Genomic DNA, 17,999 nt, shown 5'->3' with positions numbered 1-17,999 from the left:
TGATAATATTATTTCAATAAATTGGAATTCTCCAGTCATTGTCAAGTTGACCTGAGGTAAAATATTGCATGCTAATTTCTGACAGAAAACAAACTGTTTCCAGCAGTATTGCATTTTTTTTAACCTGTAAATAATTCAGTTTTGATCTTCTGATTGAAACTGCAGCTTTCACATTCTGATGGAAAATCGCTATCTAGTTGATTAATGTAAAGCAGAACCATAATGTATCCTTTTTATTTATTTTAAGACATTCATATGCACTGCTTAAAATGTGTATTTCTTGCTTTCTGTTTCAGGCAATACTTCGATTCATGTGTCAGTTCTCCAGTATGCCAGGGAAAATAATCTAGAAATTTCATGGAATGTGCCTCAAGAGACTAAAAAGCTTGTAGAAATGGTTCAATCAATTCAACAAAGGGAGCAAGGTCCTACCAGACTAGGTGAGTGATTATGTGGATGTTGATGTTTAAGCAAGAGGAAAAAATACCCCAACCAAAACACGGAAATACTGAATATAGCCTGTCCCCAGTCACCACTTTATATCAGTGCTACTCCTAGAATCAAAGAATCGTAGAATGGTTTGGGTTGAAAGGAACCTTCAAAGATCATCTAGTCTAACACCCTACAATGCTCAGGGACATCTGCTACATCAGGTTGCCCAGAACTACATCCAGCCTGGCCTTGAATGTCTCCAGGGATGGCACGGTGGTAGTGTTCTGTAGCAGGACTCAAGGTTTTTTTTAGTTCACTCATATATTTACCAAGAAATATACATATCGTACAGTTTCAATTTACTTTTATTAAACTGTATCTGTAGGTTACTTGAATAGGCTTCATCTTAATGTACTTTGGAAAGAAGACGACCGGTTTCTTTTTTGTCTTGAAGTAGTTCTCTGGATTTGCATTCATTATCTTTTAAGCAAGCAAGACATAATTAAGAAGTGAAGATTTTGATAATTAAACTTTCACCAGCAATTAGTTAATTAGACATTTAGCAGCACAACTGCTTATTCTGACTTCAATAGCTGCTACTGTCAGGTGTTTTTTACTCTGTTCTGAGCCACTGTAACCCATCTGGTTGAAAAACAACTTAGCAAAACAGGAGTTATATTCTGGGTGGTTCAGTTTCCTCACCCAAGTTGCTGTGCTGGTCCCACAAGGACCTGGGCTGGCACGAGATTAGGGATGGTGTCAGGGAGCAAGGATCACCTTAAGGCAGCACCTTAGCTGAAAAGCTACTTGTGAAACATCATCTTTTGTTCCAGATAACTGCATTCTGAAAAACATGTCCACTTCAATTTTCATGTTCTAAAACGTAACACAGAATTCCCACTGGGTCTGTGGAAATTCAGTACACACACATGTATCAGTTGTAGGGTTCAGCAAAAAATTATTCTCCTACAACATATCTGATCTTTCACCAGATACCCTGAGAATTTTGTTCTTCTGGGCTGGAACTACATGTGCTCTGGCAGCCACCTAGCATTAGGGTCCTATAAGAGTTGAGGAGTACAAAGATTTTTAGGGTCTTTGGCCTACTTCAGACTGTAAAGAGTTATTGGTACAGAAAAGTGAGAAATAAAACTTGACTTCCATAGTTCGCAAGAGGATTAGCCATGATTGCTTTCTCAGCCTGGAGAAATAAAAATACCAGATGGCTGATGAGACTTCTATAGGCTTGTTGTGGGATAAATTGTTACATACAAATAGATAAGTTTCATGAAGCCTTCCATTTAATGTGTATAGTAAGCTACGCTGAACTACAGGATAAACAGAGAAAACATGGCCTTTGGGAAATGAAATGGGAGAGGCAGCCACATGACATACTCGTTAGTGATTTGTTTATGTCTCATTGGAAAATGCTCAGAGACCGCAATGAGGGATGTGATATAATGAACCAAAATGGAATAGAGTAGTTCCTCCCAAATGAAGTAATGAAAATAAGTCACTGTGGTCCTGTCCTGTGCCTTGTAATGTGTATGAATTCGGCTGACTGTGTAGGAGACTCAGCATCCATGAGAAACACATGGTCATTCATGTCTTTCTGTCTGTGCTCTGGCTTCTGGAAATGCAGAGGCTGCTTAAAAAGTGTGGATGGCTCAGTATGGATATTGCTGTTCCCTAAGTAGCTTTGGAAATCTTTTCTTGCCTATGGAGTACTTGATCATGGTTTACCTATCAAAAATATTGTTACTATCAGACCAGCGCTGTCTCTTCTCATTTGCTTTAGTTTCCCTATGGTAGAAACACAATCCTGTGTAATCTTTATTCAGTCTTCGCTGATCCAAATCATCTTATTTTAGTCAAAAAAGCTATATGTGCAGAGAGCTACTGTAGGTAGTGTTGCCAGTGCTGCAAAAGACTTACCGTATAAATGTTCTCTTTCATTTAACTGGAAGGAAACTACAGGAGAGAGATACATTTTATTAGTAAGAAATAATGAAAAACTAGACTATTGGAGGGCATAGGCAGAACAAAAGAGCAGCTTACACCGCAAAGCTTTCCCATGCTTATGCAATAAAATAACATCAGGCAAATTATGGCTCAAGTGACTTATTGAGAAGCAGCTCTGGGAATATTTAGACATCATGAAACTGTGTATGACTTTACCAAAGAAATAACTGGGAAACAAACAAACAAAAAAACCAACAACAAACCCAAACAAAAAAATCCTAACTGCAAGCAAGAGCTGACTATGTCAGCCTTCATTCATCTAAAAGTGGGATCTATGCAAGAGAACTGAGAATCACATAAACATGCCTTGCTTCAGCATTCATGGGTATTTAGGAGAGTTATGAGGAGCATGCTGAGCAATCCCTGTAGTAAGATCACAGAATAAATAAAACCACAATGGTTTGGGTTGGGAAGGACCTTAAAGATCATCCAGTTCCAACCCCCTGACACAGGGAGCACCAGGTTGCTCCAAGCCCTGTCCAACCTGGTCTTGAACACTGCCAGGGATGGAGCAGATACAGCTTCTCTGGGCAACCTGTTCCTCATAGTGAAGAATTTCTTTTATATCTAATCTAAATCTTCCCTCTTTCAGTTTAAAGCCATTACACCTTGTCCTACCACTACATACCCTTGTAAAAAGTTCCTCTCCTCCATTCTTGCAGGCCCTCTTTAGGTACTGGAAGGCTGCTATAAGGTCTCCACAGAGCCTTCTTCCTCCCATCCACTGAAAGACAGGACTACCTCGCTTGTTTCCCCACTGCTATTTCTAAATTGGTGGTGTCAGCTTCTTTCTGAAGCTGGCTTTGGGTGACTACGAGTCTCTTCCCTTCTCATTTAATTCACTATCCTGGGGGGTGGTTTTGTTTGCTTCCTTGTATTTTTGGTTCATTTCTCATAGGGTTTGTCAGTTGAATATGGCCTTGGTCATGGTAAGAGAAATGCAGGATTTGTGAGCTGCAGAGTCAGAAAAGTAGGGGAGGCAGTTTGTGACTGTGTAGCTTGCTCCTTTCAGTGCTGGCAGGCTGTTGGACTGACAAATCTGTGCTGCTCATGAAGAGTTTAGCTATTCTGTTAATTGGCACATGTTAATGCCAGACTATTAATGTGCTAAGAATTGGCTGTTTAAAGCATTGATCTGTGGAATCAGTTTGCAATAGCTAATTTGTTTCAAAATTAAAATAATCTGCTATTTTCAGTTCAAACCCCCAATTCAGCGTCAAGTTAATATTAAGTCAAAATGTCAAGTTCAAGTCAAAATAAGATGTAAAAAAACAGCTACAGTATTATCGTCATGGAGGGTTGTTCCTGATTAGACAAGTCCTTGGTTAAATAGATGCCCTCTGGACTATCAACAGTGTTGGCTTTTCCTATACTGCTTCAAGTGCTGGGGAATCATTTCTCTTCTTTCCCAGGCAGCTTTCAGTACTTGTGGATGATTAGGACCTATTGTGTCTATTTTCTTTTTTGGTCAAGATGTTGCAGAAGTGTTAGTGAAACCACTGAGGCCACTTAAGGCACTGATTCACAAGTTCCCAGCAGGAACCTCCATCTAACTGGAATCCCCTGTCTGTCACAACTCCACAGACCCTCACGGGGGCTCTACGTTTTGTTCCTCATTTCAGACAAAATTAAAGAAAATAATTGCAAAGGTTGCTTTTAGGAAGTTTCTGCTTTCCCTGAGGCACCCACCAAATCATTAAATGTCTGTGTGTTGGTTTATTTTCCTCCAGATTGGCTTATCTTGGGATGAATCTTTTTAAACTTTAATTTCTTGGATGTATTTCAAACACTTCTAGAGCACCTTGTGCTCTTTCAGTTTTTTTCCATGGTGTTTATAATTGCTCCCAGTCTAATATCTGTGATTTGGATTAGTGTGTCTTTTTGCACATTTTCCCTCCTTTATCCAAATCATTAATGAAATTACTCAGTAAGGCAGAACATAGTGTAATTCCCTGTAGGCTGACACTAAACACCTCCAACTCTACTCAACAGATTGTCTTTTGTCCTTAAAGCTTGTTTATGTCTATTTAATCAGCTTTCAGTCCTTGCAGGAACCTCTTACATGAACTGTTCTTAAATATTACCACAGAATATGAGTTTGGCTTGAATGTGCGTCAGATGATTAAAAAAATTAATAATTATTAAACTAATTAGCCATTATTAAATAATCTTGTTCTAGGCAACCAGAAGAAGTTTCTTGCAAAGGCTTTTCTGTCAGAAGTTCAGCATCGCAAGTCCATAGCCTTAGCTGACAGGAGAAGACTGTGCAGTAATGTCACCCCTTTCCATTCCCCCCAACCCCCTAATTTTTGTAGGATATCTTCTATTGGTTTTGCTTTAATGATATTCCAAACAGACTTCTGTTTTGTACTCTATAGTGTAGTCAGGAGTGTATCAGCACTGAAAGATAGATTCCTAACTACGTTAGTTCTAAAAGTATTGAAAGCTGGGGAGAAGGTGATGTGCTGTGGTAGCATCCTTTGGAATGACTGACTCACCTTTTAAAAAGCAGCCAATATAGATCAATTTTTTTTGTTTTTTTATTTATTTGTATTTTTTCCCTGGACATGGCCAGTGACCAACAATCGTGCTCTACTGACTGAGCTGAAAGGCTGCTGGGGGCTCAGTACTCCTGCAAGCTAGGCCAGTTTGTTCAGTTATCCAGATAAATGTTTTGATGTTAAAATTTGGGAAGTGCGGTGTGCACACGTGTGAAATTGTGGCTGTTATACCTGCCAGGAGCTAGCATAAGTGTAACATGTTAGGAGGCAGTAGAAGAGGGGGCAGGAGGTCAGAGCAGGGGACCAGACATGCATTCCCCATCACATCCACCACCTTTGGGAACAGATCTCTTCTATTGTGTGTCGCGTTGCTCTTAGCTCTGTTATTCTCCTGTATGCAGAGAAGGATCTTGGCTTTGAGACTTCCATCTTGATTTCTCATGGGTTGTATGTCTAATGCCTTAAGAACTTATGTGTATAGAAATCGTTCTGCTTCCAAAGCCAATTTGTTACTTTTCTTTTTATGGTAGTACATTGTATATGCAAGAAACAGAAACCTTTTGTAACAATAACACATGAGACTAACATAATTTACTCCCGTGTTCAGTATGTGGGAACATGTTGGCTGCTAGTCTGCACCTCAGTTAACAAGCACACAAAAAGAAAATCCTTGAAGACATGTAACCCTTAAAGCCTATGGCAAACCTCCCATTCACTTCACTGGGGCTATATGATACCCCTTTCAATGCTAGCAAAGGATGTTTTGGCCACTGTCAGCTTTTCTTTAGACAAAAAATAATTGTTTTGCTGTTTTATGGAGCAGGATTTAGGGTATTTTTCTATTAGTGTTTTGATTTTCTCTAGGGTCCATCACTGAAATGAATAGCTGGTGGTGTGGTCCCATACAGCTAAACAGGTTTAAGAGCTAGCTACTGCAGAAGGGCCCAGCCCCAGCCTCCTGACACCTCAGTGCTGCAGAGTTGCTCTGCCTTCTTTCTGTGGGAAGAGATGTGCATTCAGCCTTCAGTGAGCTGAGGGAAGGGCCAGAATGACTGAAAGCAAGGTACTTTGGTTCCTGAAGGAGTGGACCCTTCCTTCTGCCAGTAGCTTGCTATGGCAGTAATGCAGCCAGAGATGCGTTTGTGATGTATATAGAAAGGTCAGAGCAAGCTGGAGTGGAGCCAGCAGCAGCAGTGGCCCAGATGTCAGCTGCTGGAGGGATGTAAAAGACACAAGGTGGTCTCATAAAGGCTGAAGCTTGTGTGGCTCAGATCTGGTCATTTTAAAGCTAGTTTAATTATGTCCAAGATGCCGTGCACTCTCTTTTTGGTCTCTTGTAGCCTTATGCTTGGTGATATTTATTTCAGTGTAAACATTTAAAATTGCCTTGGTTGGTATGAAAATGGCAGATTACTGTTATGTTTCAGTTCAGGTTGGTCACTTCAGTAGAAGTCCATATTTTTTTTCTTATGACTTCTGAGTATGGTATTTATCTCCCTGGTGGGATCTAGAGGCAAACAGGTGAGAAGAGACATTTTACAGCTTGGGATGGTGACTTTCTCAATCCCTCTAGCAGGACAAAAGTTTTCATTTGATCCTATCTTCAGACACCTGGCTCTTTTCTCTCTGGCTTCAAAATAAGGAGAGGCATCCAAAGAGTTTTTAGTACACTAAAACAAATTTTCCACACGTTAAAATGAGTAATTGTTTTTTGGGGACTTTGAAATAGTCCCTGGTTCTATTACAATGGAACCTGATTTCTTTATTAGAAATTATAAAAATAATGGATTTTCCAGTTTACAGGTTTGTGTGCAAGTTTCTGAAAGTTTTCAGAATTAATGGGAGAAATAAAAATGGAGCTGGAGAAGTTGGTGACCACACCGGCCACACAAAAATCAAAGTGTCATTAAAAACTGACGAGTACAGAAGTACTTTTCACAAATAAAAAAATGAAAATCCATTTGTAATTCTTGCTGTGTGAAAGTTTAACCTGAAATATTTTAAAGTTAAACTTGAAATACTTTTTTAGTAATTCTTCATAGGACAAAAGGGAAATGAATCAATTTTTTGGCAGAGTGACCATCCTGGAAAAATCTCTGGGACTGGAATATAGTCATATTAATTTTCTGAGATTTGTTTTATCCCTTAGTTTTCTATAGCTAACATGCTATTCTTCATCTAACATCTACCTCTGCAGACATGTAGAGTAACTATTGAACAACAAAACCATTTGTAGCAATGATTGTGAGGCAGCTATGTTGGATATGAGTTAAGTGTCTGGGGCTAGTTAATTTTTCTGGTGAGCAATAGTAGTTTGTGATATGGAATCTCTATTGCCCAAGTGCTAATGATATTTTAAAATATGTTTCATTGCAAGTAGAAAAAAATTCAAAATTTTAAGGTTTTCACTGAACAGAAGCTCTAAAGTGTTTTCCTTTTGTATATAAAATATAATTCAGAATTAGAGTGGAAAGGAAAATCAAATTATATGAATGAAATTCATCTACATGTTGAAAAAACTAAATAAAGTTAAGCCTTGCCTGAAACAGAAGAGAAACATCCCATTTTGTTCCTAAGCACTGTTGAAAGCTTTCTGTTGACATTTATTTTTTCTTTCAAATCATAATTTACATTTCCAAAAAGCATTTTGATTTAAACAAACTTGCAACTTTCTATTTAAAGAACTAGTGTTTGGGAAAATATACAACCCTCTCTAGACAGGAGATGGCTAGTGGAGATAATGACAGAACCATAGAATGGTTTAGCCTGGAAGGGACCTTAAAGATCATCTAGTTCCAAACCTCCCTGCCACAGGCAGGGCCACCTTCCGCTAGACCAAGTTACTCAAAGCCCCCTCCGACCTGGACTTGTAATGGCACATGCTGGATAGAAACTTATAGGAGAAGAAATTGATGTGGATCCTGTTCCTCTGGTAGATATGACAGGGCCTAGCTGCAGTTCCTGGTGGGTCGCAGCTCTTCTGTTTAGTTGTGAGTATCTGTATGGAGAGATGACACATGAAAATGAGGCTAAGGCTCTGGGGTTGAAATAGTGATAATGGTCTAATGGGGAAGAAGAGGTGGCTGGATAAGGTGGGAAGAGGGTAAGAAGCTGTTAGGGAATGTAAGGTGTATGAGACAACAGGAAAGGTTGGTGAAAGCAACCATATCTAAGAAGGGAACATCACCTCCAAACCAGTACTGTGGTAAAGGAAACATCAGGGCTTTTTCCAGACACCTGTTCTAGGATAGATTCTTCCAAGGGGTAAATTCTTCCCGAACCCCTGATTAATTTCCAGAAAGCCATCTAGGATATCCAATTGCTGTTGCCACATTGTCAATAGTCAGTGAGCTGAGTGAGCTTCCTAGAGGTTGTCCATGCTTGCAATAGCTTGAGAAAAGAAACTTTTGTGTCTACCAATGAAAGGGGGTGGATGACATGATGCAAGAAGATATGAAGTGTTCAGGTGTGCTAAGGTATTTTGGGGGTGTACTGGTGAATTACCTATGATATGACTTCCAGTATTTTGCAAATGTGTTTGTTATTTAAATTGTTCAGTGAATTCCTCAGGCAAACATATTTCTGCTCTGTGGTTATTGCAGATTGCTCAGAGGAACTAGTCTTTTAAGTACGTATTATTCACTGTTCACTGTTTACCCTGCATGTCACATCAGTCACACTGTATCATTTCTACTTCCTGATAACTTACAAGCCCAAAGGAGCTTTTAAGAAAGCTGCATATCACCATTCCCGGTATAAATAAATGCAAATACTAGCAAAGTACTGTCTCACTGAGGTCATGAGTTTGAACAAGAACATTCCTGAGTGTTCACAGATGTTAAATGAAAAAACAGCAGCTACTCATTTAAGCCAGTTGGTGAATTGGTAGCTAAGTTAGAATTTGTTCATGTGTTTTGTAGGGTTTGATGGGTTTTGCTTGGTTGGTTGGTTGGTGGTGGGTTTTTTTTCCTTGCTCTGTTTTTAATATGGATTGCCCTGTTACTTTATGTGTTAGTCTGACATTATGGATTAGTCTGTGTCTGTATTTCAGAGGGGTTGCTGGTAGTAGGAAGGCAATACTTTTCACAGCCATAGAAAAAATGGACCAAATTAGAGAAGGACTAGATCTTCTCTACTAGTGTGTTCAGTTCATGATAGTGTGAGTTGTAGGTCAGATAGCCACTGGATGTCACTGTTGCTCTGCAATTGGGAAATAAGTGTTCTGCAATATCTTCCCTTTTGTGTATGATCACAGTATCACAGTATGTTAGAGATTGGAAGGGACCTCAAAAGATCATCTAGTCCAATCCCCCTGCTGGAGCAGGAACACCTAGATAAGGTTACACAGGAACGTGTCCAGGCGGGTTTTGAATGTCTCCAAAGAAGGAGATTCCACAACCTCCCTGGGCAGCCTGTTCCAGTGTTCCGTCACCCTCACTGAGAAGAAGTTTCTTCTCAGGTTTAAGTGGAACCTCTTGTGCTCCAATTTGTACCCATTACCCCTTGTCCTTTCATTGTTTGCCACTGAATGCAATGGTATGCAATGGTAATAGTTCTGGAAAAGGTAACTAGAAAAGTGAGGAGAATAACTTTATCCTTGTGGATAAGGAAGGGTAGTAAAATTCCCATTACTTCAAAGATTGGAGAGCTAAGAATGGTCCTCCTGTGTTGGGCTATATTAATGATACGAGCAGGTTCTTAATAGCTGTGATTTTTTATGCAGCAGCAATAAAGAAAGCATTAAAAATCCCTGAAGAACAAGTATTTTCCAGTATTGTATAGCTTACTAATAGAAATTAATATTTAGTTTTATAGCCCCCTAACAGTTTTCTATGATATGTCTCATCTCTTCATTCACAGGAAAAGCCATTGATTTTGTAGTTCAGAATGCAATGTCGGAATCCCATGGGGGGAGACCCAGTGCATCAAAGGTTGCAATAGTCATCGTGTCGGGGAGATCAGAAGACACTGTGGAGGCTGCTGCGCTTTCTGCAAGAATGAACAGTAAATCTCATTTCACTGTCACTATTTTAAAGCAGAGTTATTGCTCTTTAAGTAATTCACTAGAACAAAGGATGTAAAATTAAGGTGCTGGTATGGTCATATAAGTTAAGGACTTACTGTACATAATGTTCTGGTAAGAAACAGGCCTGAACAAAATGTGCTTGATGAAGATGACTTTGAGTTACTGGTAAATTCAAGACCAATCTGCAATATAAGCTGAACAACTTCCATAAGCTTCACATATTAGTGGGATTTCATTTTCCAGGGTCCCGTGGATAGACAGGTATGATATAATCTAATATGATAAATTCAATACTGTTGCAGAACAGTGGAACTTGAAGAGTTCACTGTAGTAATAGAGAGAGGATCTGATCAGATTCTGCACTGACCCATACAGAAATATGCTTTTGCTATTAATGTGTGCTGCATGATGTTTTTTCAAGTTTTCTGGCTGTAGTCTCTGTACCTGAGCTTCCTCAGGTGTTCACCAGAGGAATATGGACTTCCTTTGTAGGCTGCTTTGGGAGCTATTGAGTAAGTCATGGACTAAATGACAACTAGAAACTGTTATTTTTTAGCAAAATGTTTTGAAAATAATCCAATTGCCATGTAACTGAAAAAAAGAAAGCACCACACTGAGATTCTTTTGCATTTGGAAAAAAGTGAAGATCACAGAATCATAGAATCACAGAATTATTGATATTGTCATTAAGGCTGCAGATGATCTTGTGCTTGGCAAAAATAGAGGTCACTGTAGCTAACATTGTGATTAGAGCATCACCATTTCTGCCCCTAATTGCTTTTAGCCTACGTGAAGGGAGTGATGCAAGACGTAAATGAAAATTAACTGTTTTTCCCAGGTTTTTTTTTTTTTTTTTAAGCAAGTAAAAAAATATAACAAAGACCTGTTGTATTTGCAAAATGTCCTGTGCATTGCCCACTTAAAACCTGTTATTCTCCTTTCCTAGGGGTATCCCTATTTCCAATTGGAGTTGGGAACAGGTATGATGAAGAGCAACTAAGGACTTTGACTGGGCCATCTGCTGTTAACCGAATCATGAAGCTTCAGAACTTTGAAGACTTGTCCACTATGATCACACTGAACAGTGAATTTATCAAAAAAGTGTGCATGGGTAAGTCCAATAAAGCTGTAGCCTCGTAACTGAAACCCAGAAACTGGAATGCCAAAACTAGAGCGTTTTTCTTGGTTTAAGAAGTCAGCACAATGCTCCTTTGTTAGTGTTTCACCAACAGTCATCACAAATGCTAACCTAGACCGCCACCATTGCTTAGGGTGCAAAACAAAATCTGATCCCTTTCACCATGTAGGCAACTGCTATTATGATCAAACAACTTTCAACAAGATTTTTAAAATTGCTTAGGCCTGAACTTTCAAGCTATCATCTCAATAATTGGGGCTGGTCATTAACTGAAGGACACTAGGAAAGCTCAAGCTGTCAAGAATGAATGAGGATATGCTTCAGAAATGTTACAAGTTAATTGTGAATAGGGATTTCAAATTACGTATTTTTCTGTGTATATTTAGACAGAATTCAGCCAAAGTGTAATTAAAAAAAGAGTGTAAAGAAAGCATTTCCTTTTCCAGGAAAACAAATGCTGCACAAAAAGGTGTAAAATACTTCAAACAAAAACCCGTTTATTTGTAGGTAGCAGTGCTCCCCATCTAAGGAATCTTGCTCCAACTCCAGCCAGTATTTTACTCCTTTTGAGCCCTTGCTCTGTGTGTGTATAGGTATTTATTACTCATATTGTTTCTGTTGTTTCCATTACAATAGCATCTATGTATCCTCTCTGCAAACCACTGTCTCATTGTGTTAGTCATTGCACAGGTTTTCACCATCATTACTAGGGCTTAGTTACGTCTCCATTAAAATAAATAGACTTTTTTTCAGAGCCAAGTACCACTAAGAATGAGGAAGTTGCAAAGTGTGCACAGTCCAGCTTAGAGATATCCGATCAGTCTCCACTGGGATCACTTCTGGCATTTTAAAATCTCTCTAGAGCATCAAACAGCTGCCATTTTCTAGATTTAAACAGCTGCCATTTTCTTTCTATTCTTTTCAGAATAAGCTTTTAAAGATGCATTTCCTCTCTTCACACTGTAAAATATGTGATTTTCTTGCTGTAAATTACATTGATCCAAGATATAGGAGGGGGAGCAGGAATTTAAAACTAGTAACTTACTGCAATCTGGCTATAACCTGTCAGTACTAGAGGTAAAAGCTTTGTATATTTGTGGAAGCCTTTCCAACAGCACAAAGTGTGCACTCAAAAACTTGAATGATAAGTATTTTATATTAGACACCTAAATCTGAAAAATTTAGTTTTCCCTTTTGCTGATGATAAAGCCCTTGCTATGAGCTATCAAACTATCTTTTTTTCTCTCTTTTTCTCTTTTTTTAATATATTTTTTTCTGTTGTTGTGTGTTTGTTTTATATAAGTCTCTTACAATCTGCAAAGTATAATTTTCCCCTCCAGACTCATACAGTTGGATTTCTTGTGCGGAGGGAGTCTTACTTTATGTATGGAAGTGTACCAAAAATAATACCATTATAAAGGTTTAAAAGATTTCCTAAATGCTTTCAAAATTCATCACTTGTCTTGGACAAGACAGAGCATATAGTGTCTATGTGCTACAATAGTATAGTATTATATAAACAGTTTGCTAGTCAGTGGTTTAGTTTCCTGGACACATTGTCATGCCATAGTAATTATATGAAATTACTTTCCTTGCATCTTTAGGTATTTTATGAGAGCACATAAACATAGAAACTGCAATTCAGTGGACAATCTAATTGATTATGTAAAAAATTGTCCGTTACAGTAGTGCCTGAATGGAAGGAAAGTGAATTTAAGTATTCTTATTGCATCTATTTTCATAATTATGCTAGTTGCCGACAAACCTTATCTTGGGGTTACTTGCTATATATATGTTTCTGCATTTAATAAATGCGTGTGTGTGTGGGTGTGTAAATTCTCATTACCTGCTAATTACCAGAAATATTCTCAATTCATAATAAGATTCAGAAGTAAGGCTGGACCCTGCCTCAGAGCTAACGCCATGATCTTCTTTTAAGAAGCATCTGGGCAGAGCTGTGTGCCAGTATAAGGAAGGCTGTAGAATTACAGCATACCTATTGCTCACAGGGTATTTTGGGACCAACCTCAGTGAAGAAGCCAGGTAATGCTAGCAGTAAAAAATTTATGCATTCTTTGACTTACTGTTGTACACTTTGGGCAAATGCCTGCAATCTTCACGTAGGGATTCTTGCATTCTAACACAAAAAACTCCCTTCTTACAGCCTAAGACATATATTTAAGTAATCAATCTGTAAAGCTGGATAAGGGAGCTAGGTAGCTAAAAATGTCTGTTTTTCTTTCAGACCCTGTCAGAGAATGTATAGATGAGGATGGAAACAAAAAGAAAGTAAGTGTATTGCCTGGGTCTCATCCATCTGGTTTTCAAGTTACAAAGTTCATGCAGGACCGCAAATACCTCCATAGGTCATCTGAAAGGAGAAGTGTTGGAAAATAGTAAGAATTCTTTTGGAGGGGAAAAACTTTGGCTTTTGAACTGGTGGGATAACTTTGCACACAAAGGAGACTTCCTCTAATGACACCTGATCTTGCAGTGCATTGGAATACTATTGGCAGTGCAGAGCCAAAACTTGTGTCAGTGTGTGTCTTCCCTGACAAAGAAGAGAAAGCTAGGTGTAGCCAAAAAAAGGGTACATGTATATGGGAAGGAAACCATTGTCCAGGTCCTTTCCTTCTGTTAAAAATACAAGTACCTTGTCCTTTAAAAATTTTGTAGGGAGATAATTATTGTGTGATAGTCATCTCTCCAGGGAAGACCACATCTTGAGTAATGAAATCCAAGTTCTTAGTGTTCATCTACAGAAAAGCTTTTACTAATACCAAGAAAATGCTCAGAAATGTTAGTAAAACTATCTGATCTCTCAAACACAATCCACTCTAAGAAAGGAATGATGTGGATGTTATAAACGGTTCACTTCCTTCATCTCAGGTGAAATCCAAGGTTTTCGAGCATATATGACACTTTATGCCCATAAAAATATCAGCATAATGTTGTTACGTGTTTTCTAATAGAGGTCAGTCATGAGTTCTACCCTTACATGGTTGGCCTTGGTCAGCTAGTCAGAACTCAGGCAGGTTTTAGCTAATCAGATACTATGTATAACCTGGTGTCTTTGAGGTTGACAGCCTAATTAAGAAAACCCTTGAAAACTAAACTTGAGAAACTTTCTTATTTAAAACAAACAAAAAAAGATATTTCTGTTTATTGATTTGAACTGCATCTATCCAGGCCTCTGGGCTCCTAGGAGCAGATGCAGATACATGTCGACAAGTGCTGGGTAGGCTAAACTTGAGTTTCACAGATGTCAGTTTTAATTTTTTTTGGTGATAAAGCACAATTTCCTTTCTGACTAAAATGGTTTTGGGAGAAAGGAGGCCAAGCTCCAGTGCATATGAAAATCAACCACACTTTCAAATGGCAGCCTTTAGGGGGATTTTGCGTTACTTTTTCTGTCAGCCAGGAAGAAAAAGGGTTTTAGAAGGCACTGCTAACATGGTAGCCATTGCTTTTTGGAGCAGGGTGTTGAGCATCCCCTGGTACCTATAGAACATCATGGAAGTGTTCTGCCTCTGGTGTTCAGCACCACACTCTGACAGTCTTGGAGTTACCTTACTGGCAGTAATGTACCATGGTTGGTCTCTTACCCTGTTCCAGCATAGCCTACAAATCCACAGGGATGAAAAATCAAGGCTCTTTCCTAATTCAGAAAACAGAGGCTCTTACGTTGGATCCATAATATTTCAGGCATTACTCAGGGAGTTACTTCAGGAGGCTCAGTTCCCCAAGTGGGATGTCTGTCATGCACCTGGAGATTGTGGGAACTGACCTCTTGCAGTTTGCAAGAAAACCAGAGTTCTCAGGATCAAAAATCTCAGCTTAAATCCTATCAGCATTGTGAGTAATATGATTTGTTACTTTTTTTTTCTTTTTTTTTTTTCTTTTTTTAATTACTCTACCCTGGAAATTACTATTGAAGGAAGAGCCATTGCTAAGGTCAATTTTAGTAGCAGAAAGACAGAAGATCGAATGTGGTAGGTCAGGCCAAAAAATCCATCCAGTCCCCTGTATTATGTGGCCAAAAATAGAAATTGTGGAAAATGTGAGTAAGTATACATGAAAATTCCCTGAACTGTCATAGTTTTGAACAATTTGACTTAGGGGCACCCTAAGCTATAAGTGTCACCTTTTTGTGTTTGATAGTGCTCAATAATTTTCTCCTCCATGAATTTGTTCAGTCATTTTTTGAATCCATGTAAGTTTTTAGTACTCATCATACCCAGGTGCAAGAAGTACCAAGAATGTTAAGTACAGGCCGTGTAAAGAACCCTTGTTTAAATATTTGTACTTGCCAACTGACAAAATGTGAATGATTATGATGAATTTTTTAATGTAGTTAATTTTCATCAGTAGTCTGTTGCTTCTAAGCAGGCATAAAGGTGATAATAGAAGCTTAGGTACTCATAATGGTAGCACTTCATCATTAAATGATCTGTATAGTGATTTGCATTTTTAGTCTACAAGTGCTGATAAAACACACATTCCTAAACTAGGAGTTTCCATAACACGACCTTCCTAATATTGTTCAGCACTTGGTTTAGAGAACAAACAAAGAAACAGAATTCAGACTAAATTAAAAGGTGCCAGCTGATGAAGCTGGTTAAGATATGTGACCCTCTCTTGCAGATGCACAATAAGAGAAAGAAATAGTGTGCAAGTTCAGGTCTGTAGGTTCAGAGCTCCCTCAGAGAGGAAGTCTGAGGCTTCCTCCGGTGTGCTGGCAGGCTCATCGGTTTCAGCAGACTTATCCTTCACGATTTAGAAACCTCTGCTTTTTCTTTTCTTTCTGTCCTATTTTTACTCCTACGATTTCACATCAATTGGGATTTAGGCTTTCTTTGTCTTCAGAGTCTCTGTGTTTTCCTCTGCACCAGAATTCTCCTCTTTTTTTGGATCCTTCAACTGGTATTTTTGCTTTAATGTGCTGTGCTTTGCTTTTCCTTTCCAGCTCTTAGATGTTTTCCAAAAGATGTCCTGTTAAGGCGTGAAATAAAAACAATTAAATATGTATGGAAGCCAGAGGGTCCTTTGCCAGACTTGCACAGCTGTATACGTACCCTTCCAGGTGCTCCACATTTATGGAGTTGTAGGCAAGTCAACTATAATTAAAAACCATTCAATTTTTTCCTATCCAAATGTTTTTTCCATACTTAAAGCTCCTCATGTTACTTTTTCACAGCCTCCTTTAGGCTCATAAATCTGAAAAGGATTAAGTCCCTTTCAGGACAGGTTGCCTTCTCAAAGTCCTGGAACATACAAAACAGGTCCAGTAAATTAACTGGTATTTACTATGTAAGTTTTCATGACTGCAAATCTGGCAGTTCTTTTAGATTGGTGATATGACATAGCTCAGAGATGCAGAGCAATGCTTCCAAATCACTGTTGTTGGTGTGCATGTTAGTGCCAAGAATAGTCTGTGAACTATATTGCAAGTACCTAGGTATTTTATCACTTTGCTCTTCTTTTTCATGGGAATGATAGGTAAACTGAAAAAGGAGAGGATGGGAGATGACCTTGCCCAATAGCAATTTTCTTCCCCATTCATTTCTGCTTGTGGATATCAAGAAATGTTATCCAGTTCATAGAACCACTGTCTCGCTTGTTACTGATGTTTCTGGACTCACCTCTGTAGAGACAGGTCTGGAAATGGCTGCTTCCCATATTCGAGGATAACTTGGGAATGCAGAATTTGGGCTTGAATGCTCTGTTTTGAAATTTATAGAGCCTATTTGCAGAGCTTTGTGGGGCTGGAGCCAGAGAGCTCACCTTTTTGCAGATATGAGTCTTGAGATATCCCAGATTGTGACCACATCAATTTCTCTGTCATTTAGTAGTATGTAGTGTGTGTAATGTATGTATTTTGCTGCCTTAAAATTTAGACTGTCCTTTAGAAGATGAGAATATTTTTACATTTTATTTCCAATTTTACAAAACCATTACATATATCTAATAACATTAAACTGGTAAAAGAACAATTTCCCTTTGGGAAGGGAGGAACTGTTTTAAAGTTTTGGAGTTGTGGATAAAATAACTGGAGTATTCCACAACTTGTTAATTAATGCTGTGCCATGACAGTCTCTGGCTTATGAAAACTAAAGGCTTTGACATTTAAGGAAAAGCTAAAGGGAATTCTTTTTTCACTATGCTATCCATGCATACTGTAGGATGGCTAAGCTAACAATAGTTGAAGTACCAGATACTTGATTCTGCTGTAACAAAACATCTCCTGTTCTAGACTATTATCTTTTGCTTGGAATTTCAGAGTCTATTTCTTAGTGTTGCTGATTTAAACTTTCTCATCCTCATGAAGTTGTTAATACACTTAATACACTGCATTCTATTATTTAATTATCCAGGGCTAATTTGAGTATCACTGCTGTCAGTGTCACTTTACTTGCTAGCTGTAGGATTGTGGCAGCAGCCAAGTTTTGCATTTTTTTCCCCCTCCGCCCATGTTCCTTTCAGTTCTTAAATATCCATCTCTTCCTATCTAGCCTGGTGATAAATGGACATTACCAGACCAGTGCCACACTGTGACATGCTTTCCAGGAGATTACACAGTTCTGGAGAGTCACCAAATTAACTGTGAAAGGATGGCAAAACCAGTATGTCACAGCAATCTTCCTGCTGTTAAGATTGAAGAAACTTGTGGCTGCCGGTGGATGTGTCCATGTGAGTATTTATCTTTGCATGTATGTCTCTCTCTCCCCATCACTTGAAATGTTTATCAGACATCTTAGAATCACAGAATGGTTTTGATTGGAAGGGAAATTAAAGCTCATCCAGTTCCAACCCCCTGCCACAAGCAGGGACACCTTCCACTGGACCAGGTTGCTTCAAGCCCTGTCCAGCCTCGCCTTGA

The 17,999-nt window shown here is 38.7% G+C and overlaps 1 protein-coding gene across 2 annotated transcripts in view; it reads left to right on the top strand.

Annotated features, from left to right (window-relative positions):
• VWF (von Willebrand factor) overlaps positions 1–17,999 on the top strand; it is a 132,919-nt gene that overhangs the window by 75,843 nt on the left and 39,077 nt on the right. For both annotated transcript variants that reach the window (XR_009726249.1, XM_061358144.1), the window contains exons 30-34: positions 297–440; positions 9,816–9,959; positions 10,928–11,092; positions 13,365–13,408; positions 17,632–17,809. Coding sequence is in view for 1 of the 2 variants with exons in the window: in XM_061358144.1 (XP_061214128.1) it covers positions 297–440; positions 9,816–9,959; positions 10,928–11,092; positions 13,365–13,408; positions 17,632–17,809 (675 nt within the window). In the remaining variant the exon portion in view is untranslated. The remainder of the gene's footprint in view (positions 1–296; positions 441–9,815; positions 9,960–10,927; positions 11,093–13,364; positions 13,409–17,631; positions 17,810–17,999) is intronic.

The sequence above is a fragment of the Neopsephotus bourkii genome, unplaced genomic scaffold (genome assembly GCF_033783945.1).
Source record: "Neopsephotus bourkii isolate Nb327-2 ecotype Australia unplaced genomic scaffold, CSIRO-AGI_Nbou_v1 NB_107, whole genome shotgun sequence".
In the NCBI taxonomy this organism is placed as follows: Eukaryota; Metazoa; Chordata; class Aves; order Psittaciformes; family Psittacidae; genus Neopsephotus; species Neopsephotus bourkii.
Note: the sequence above shows the minus strand (reverse complement) of the source record. Positions and strands in the feature narration are given on the sequence as shown.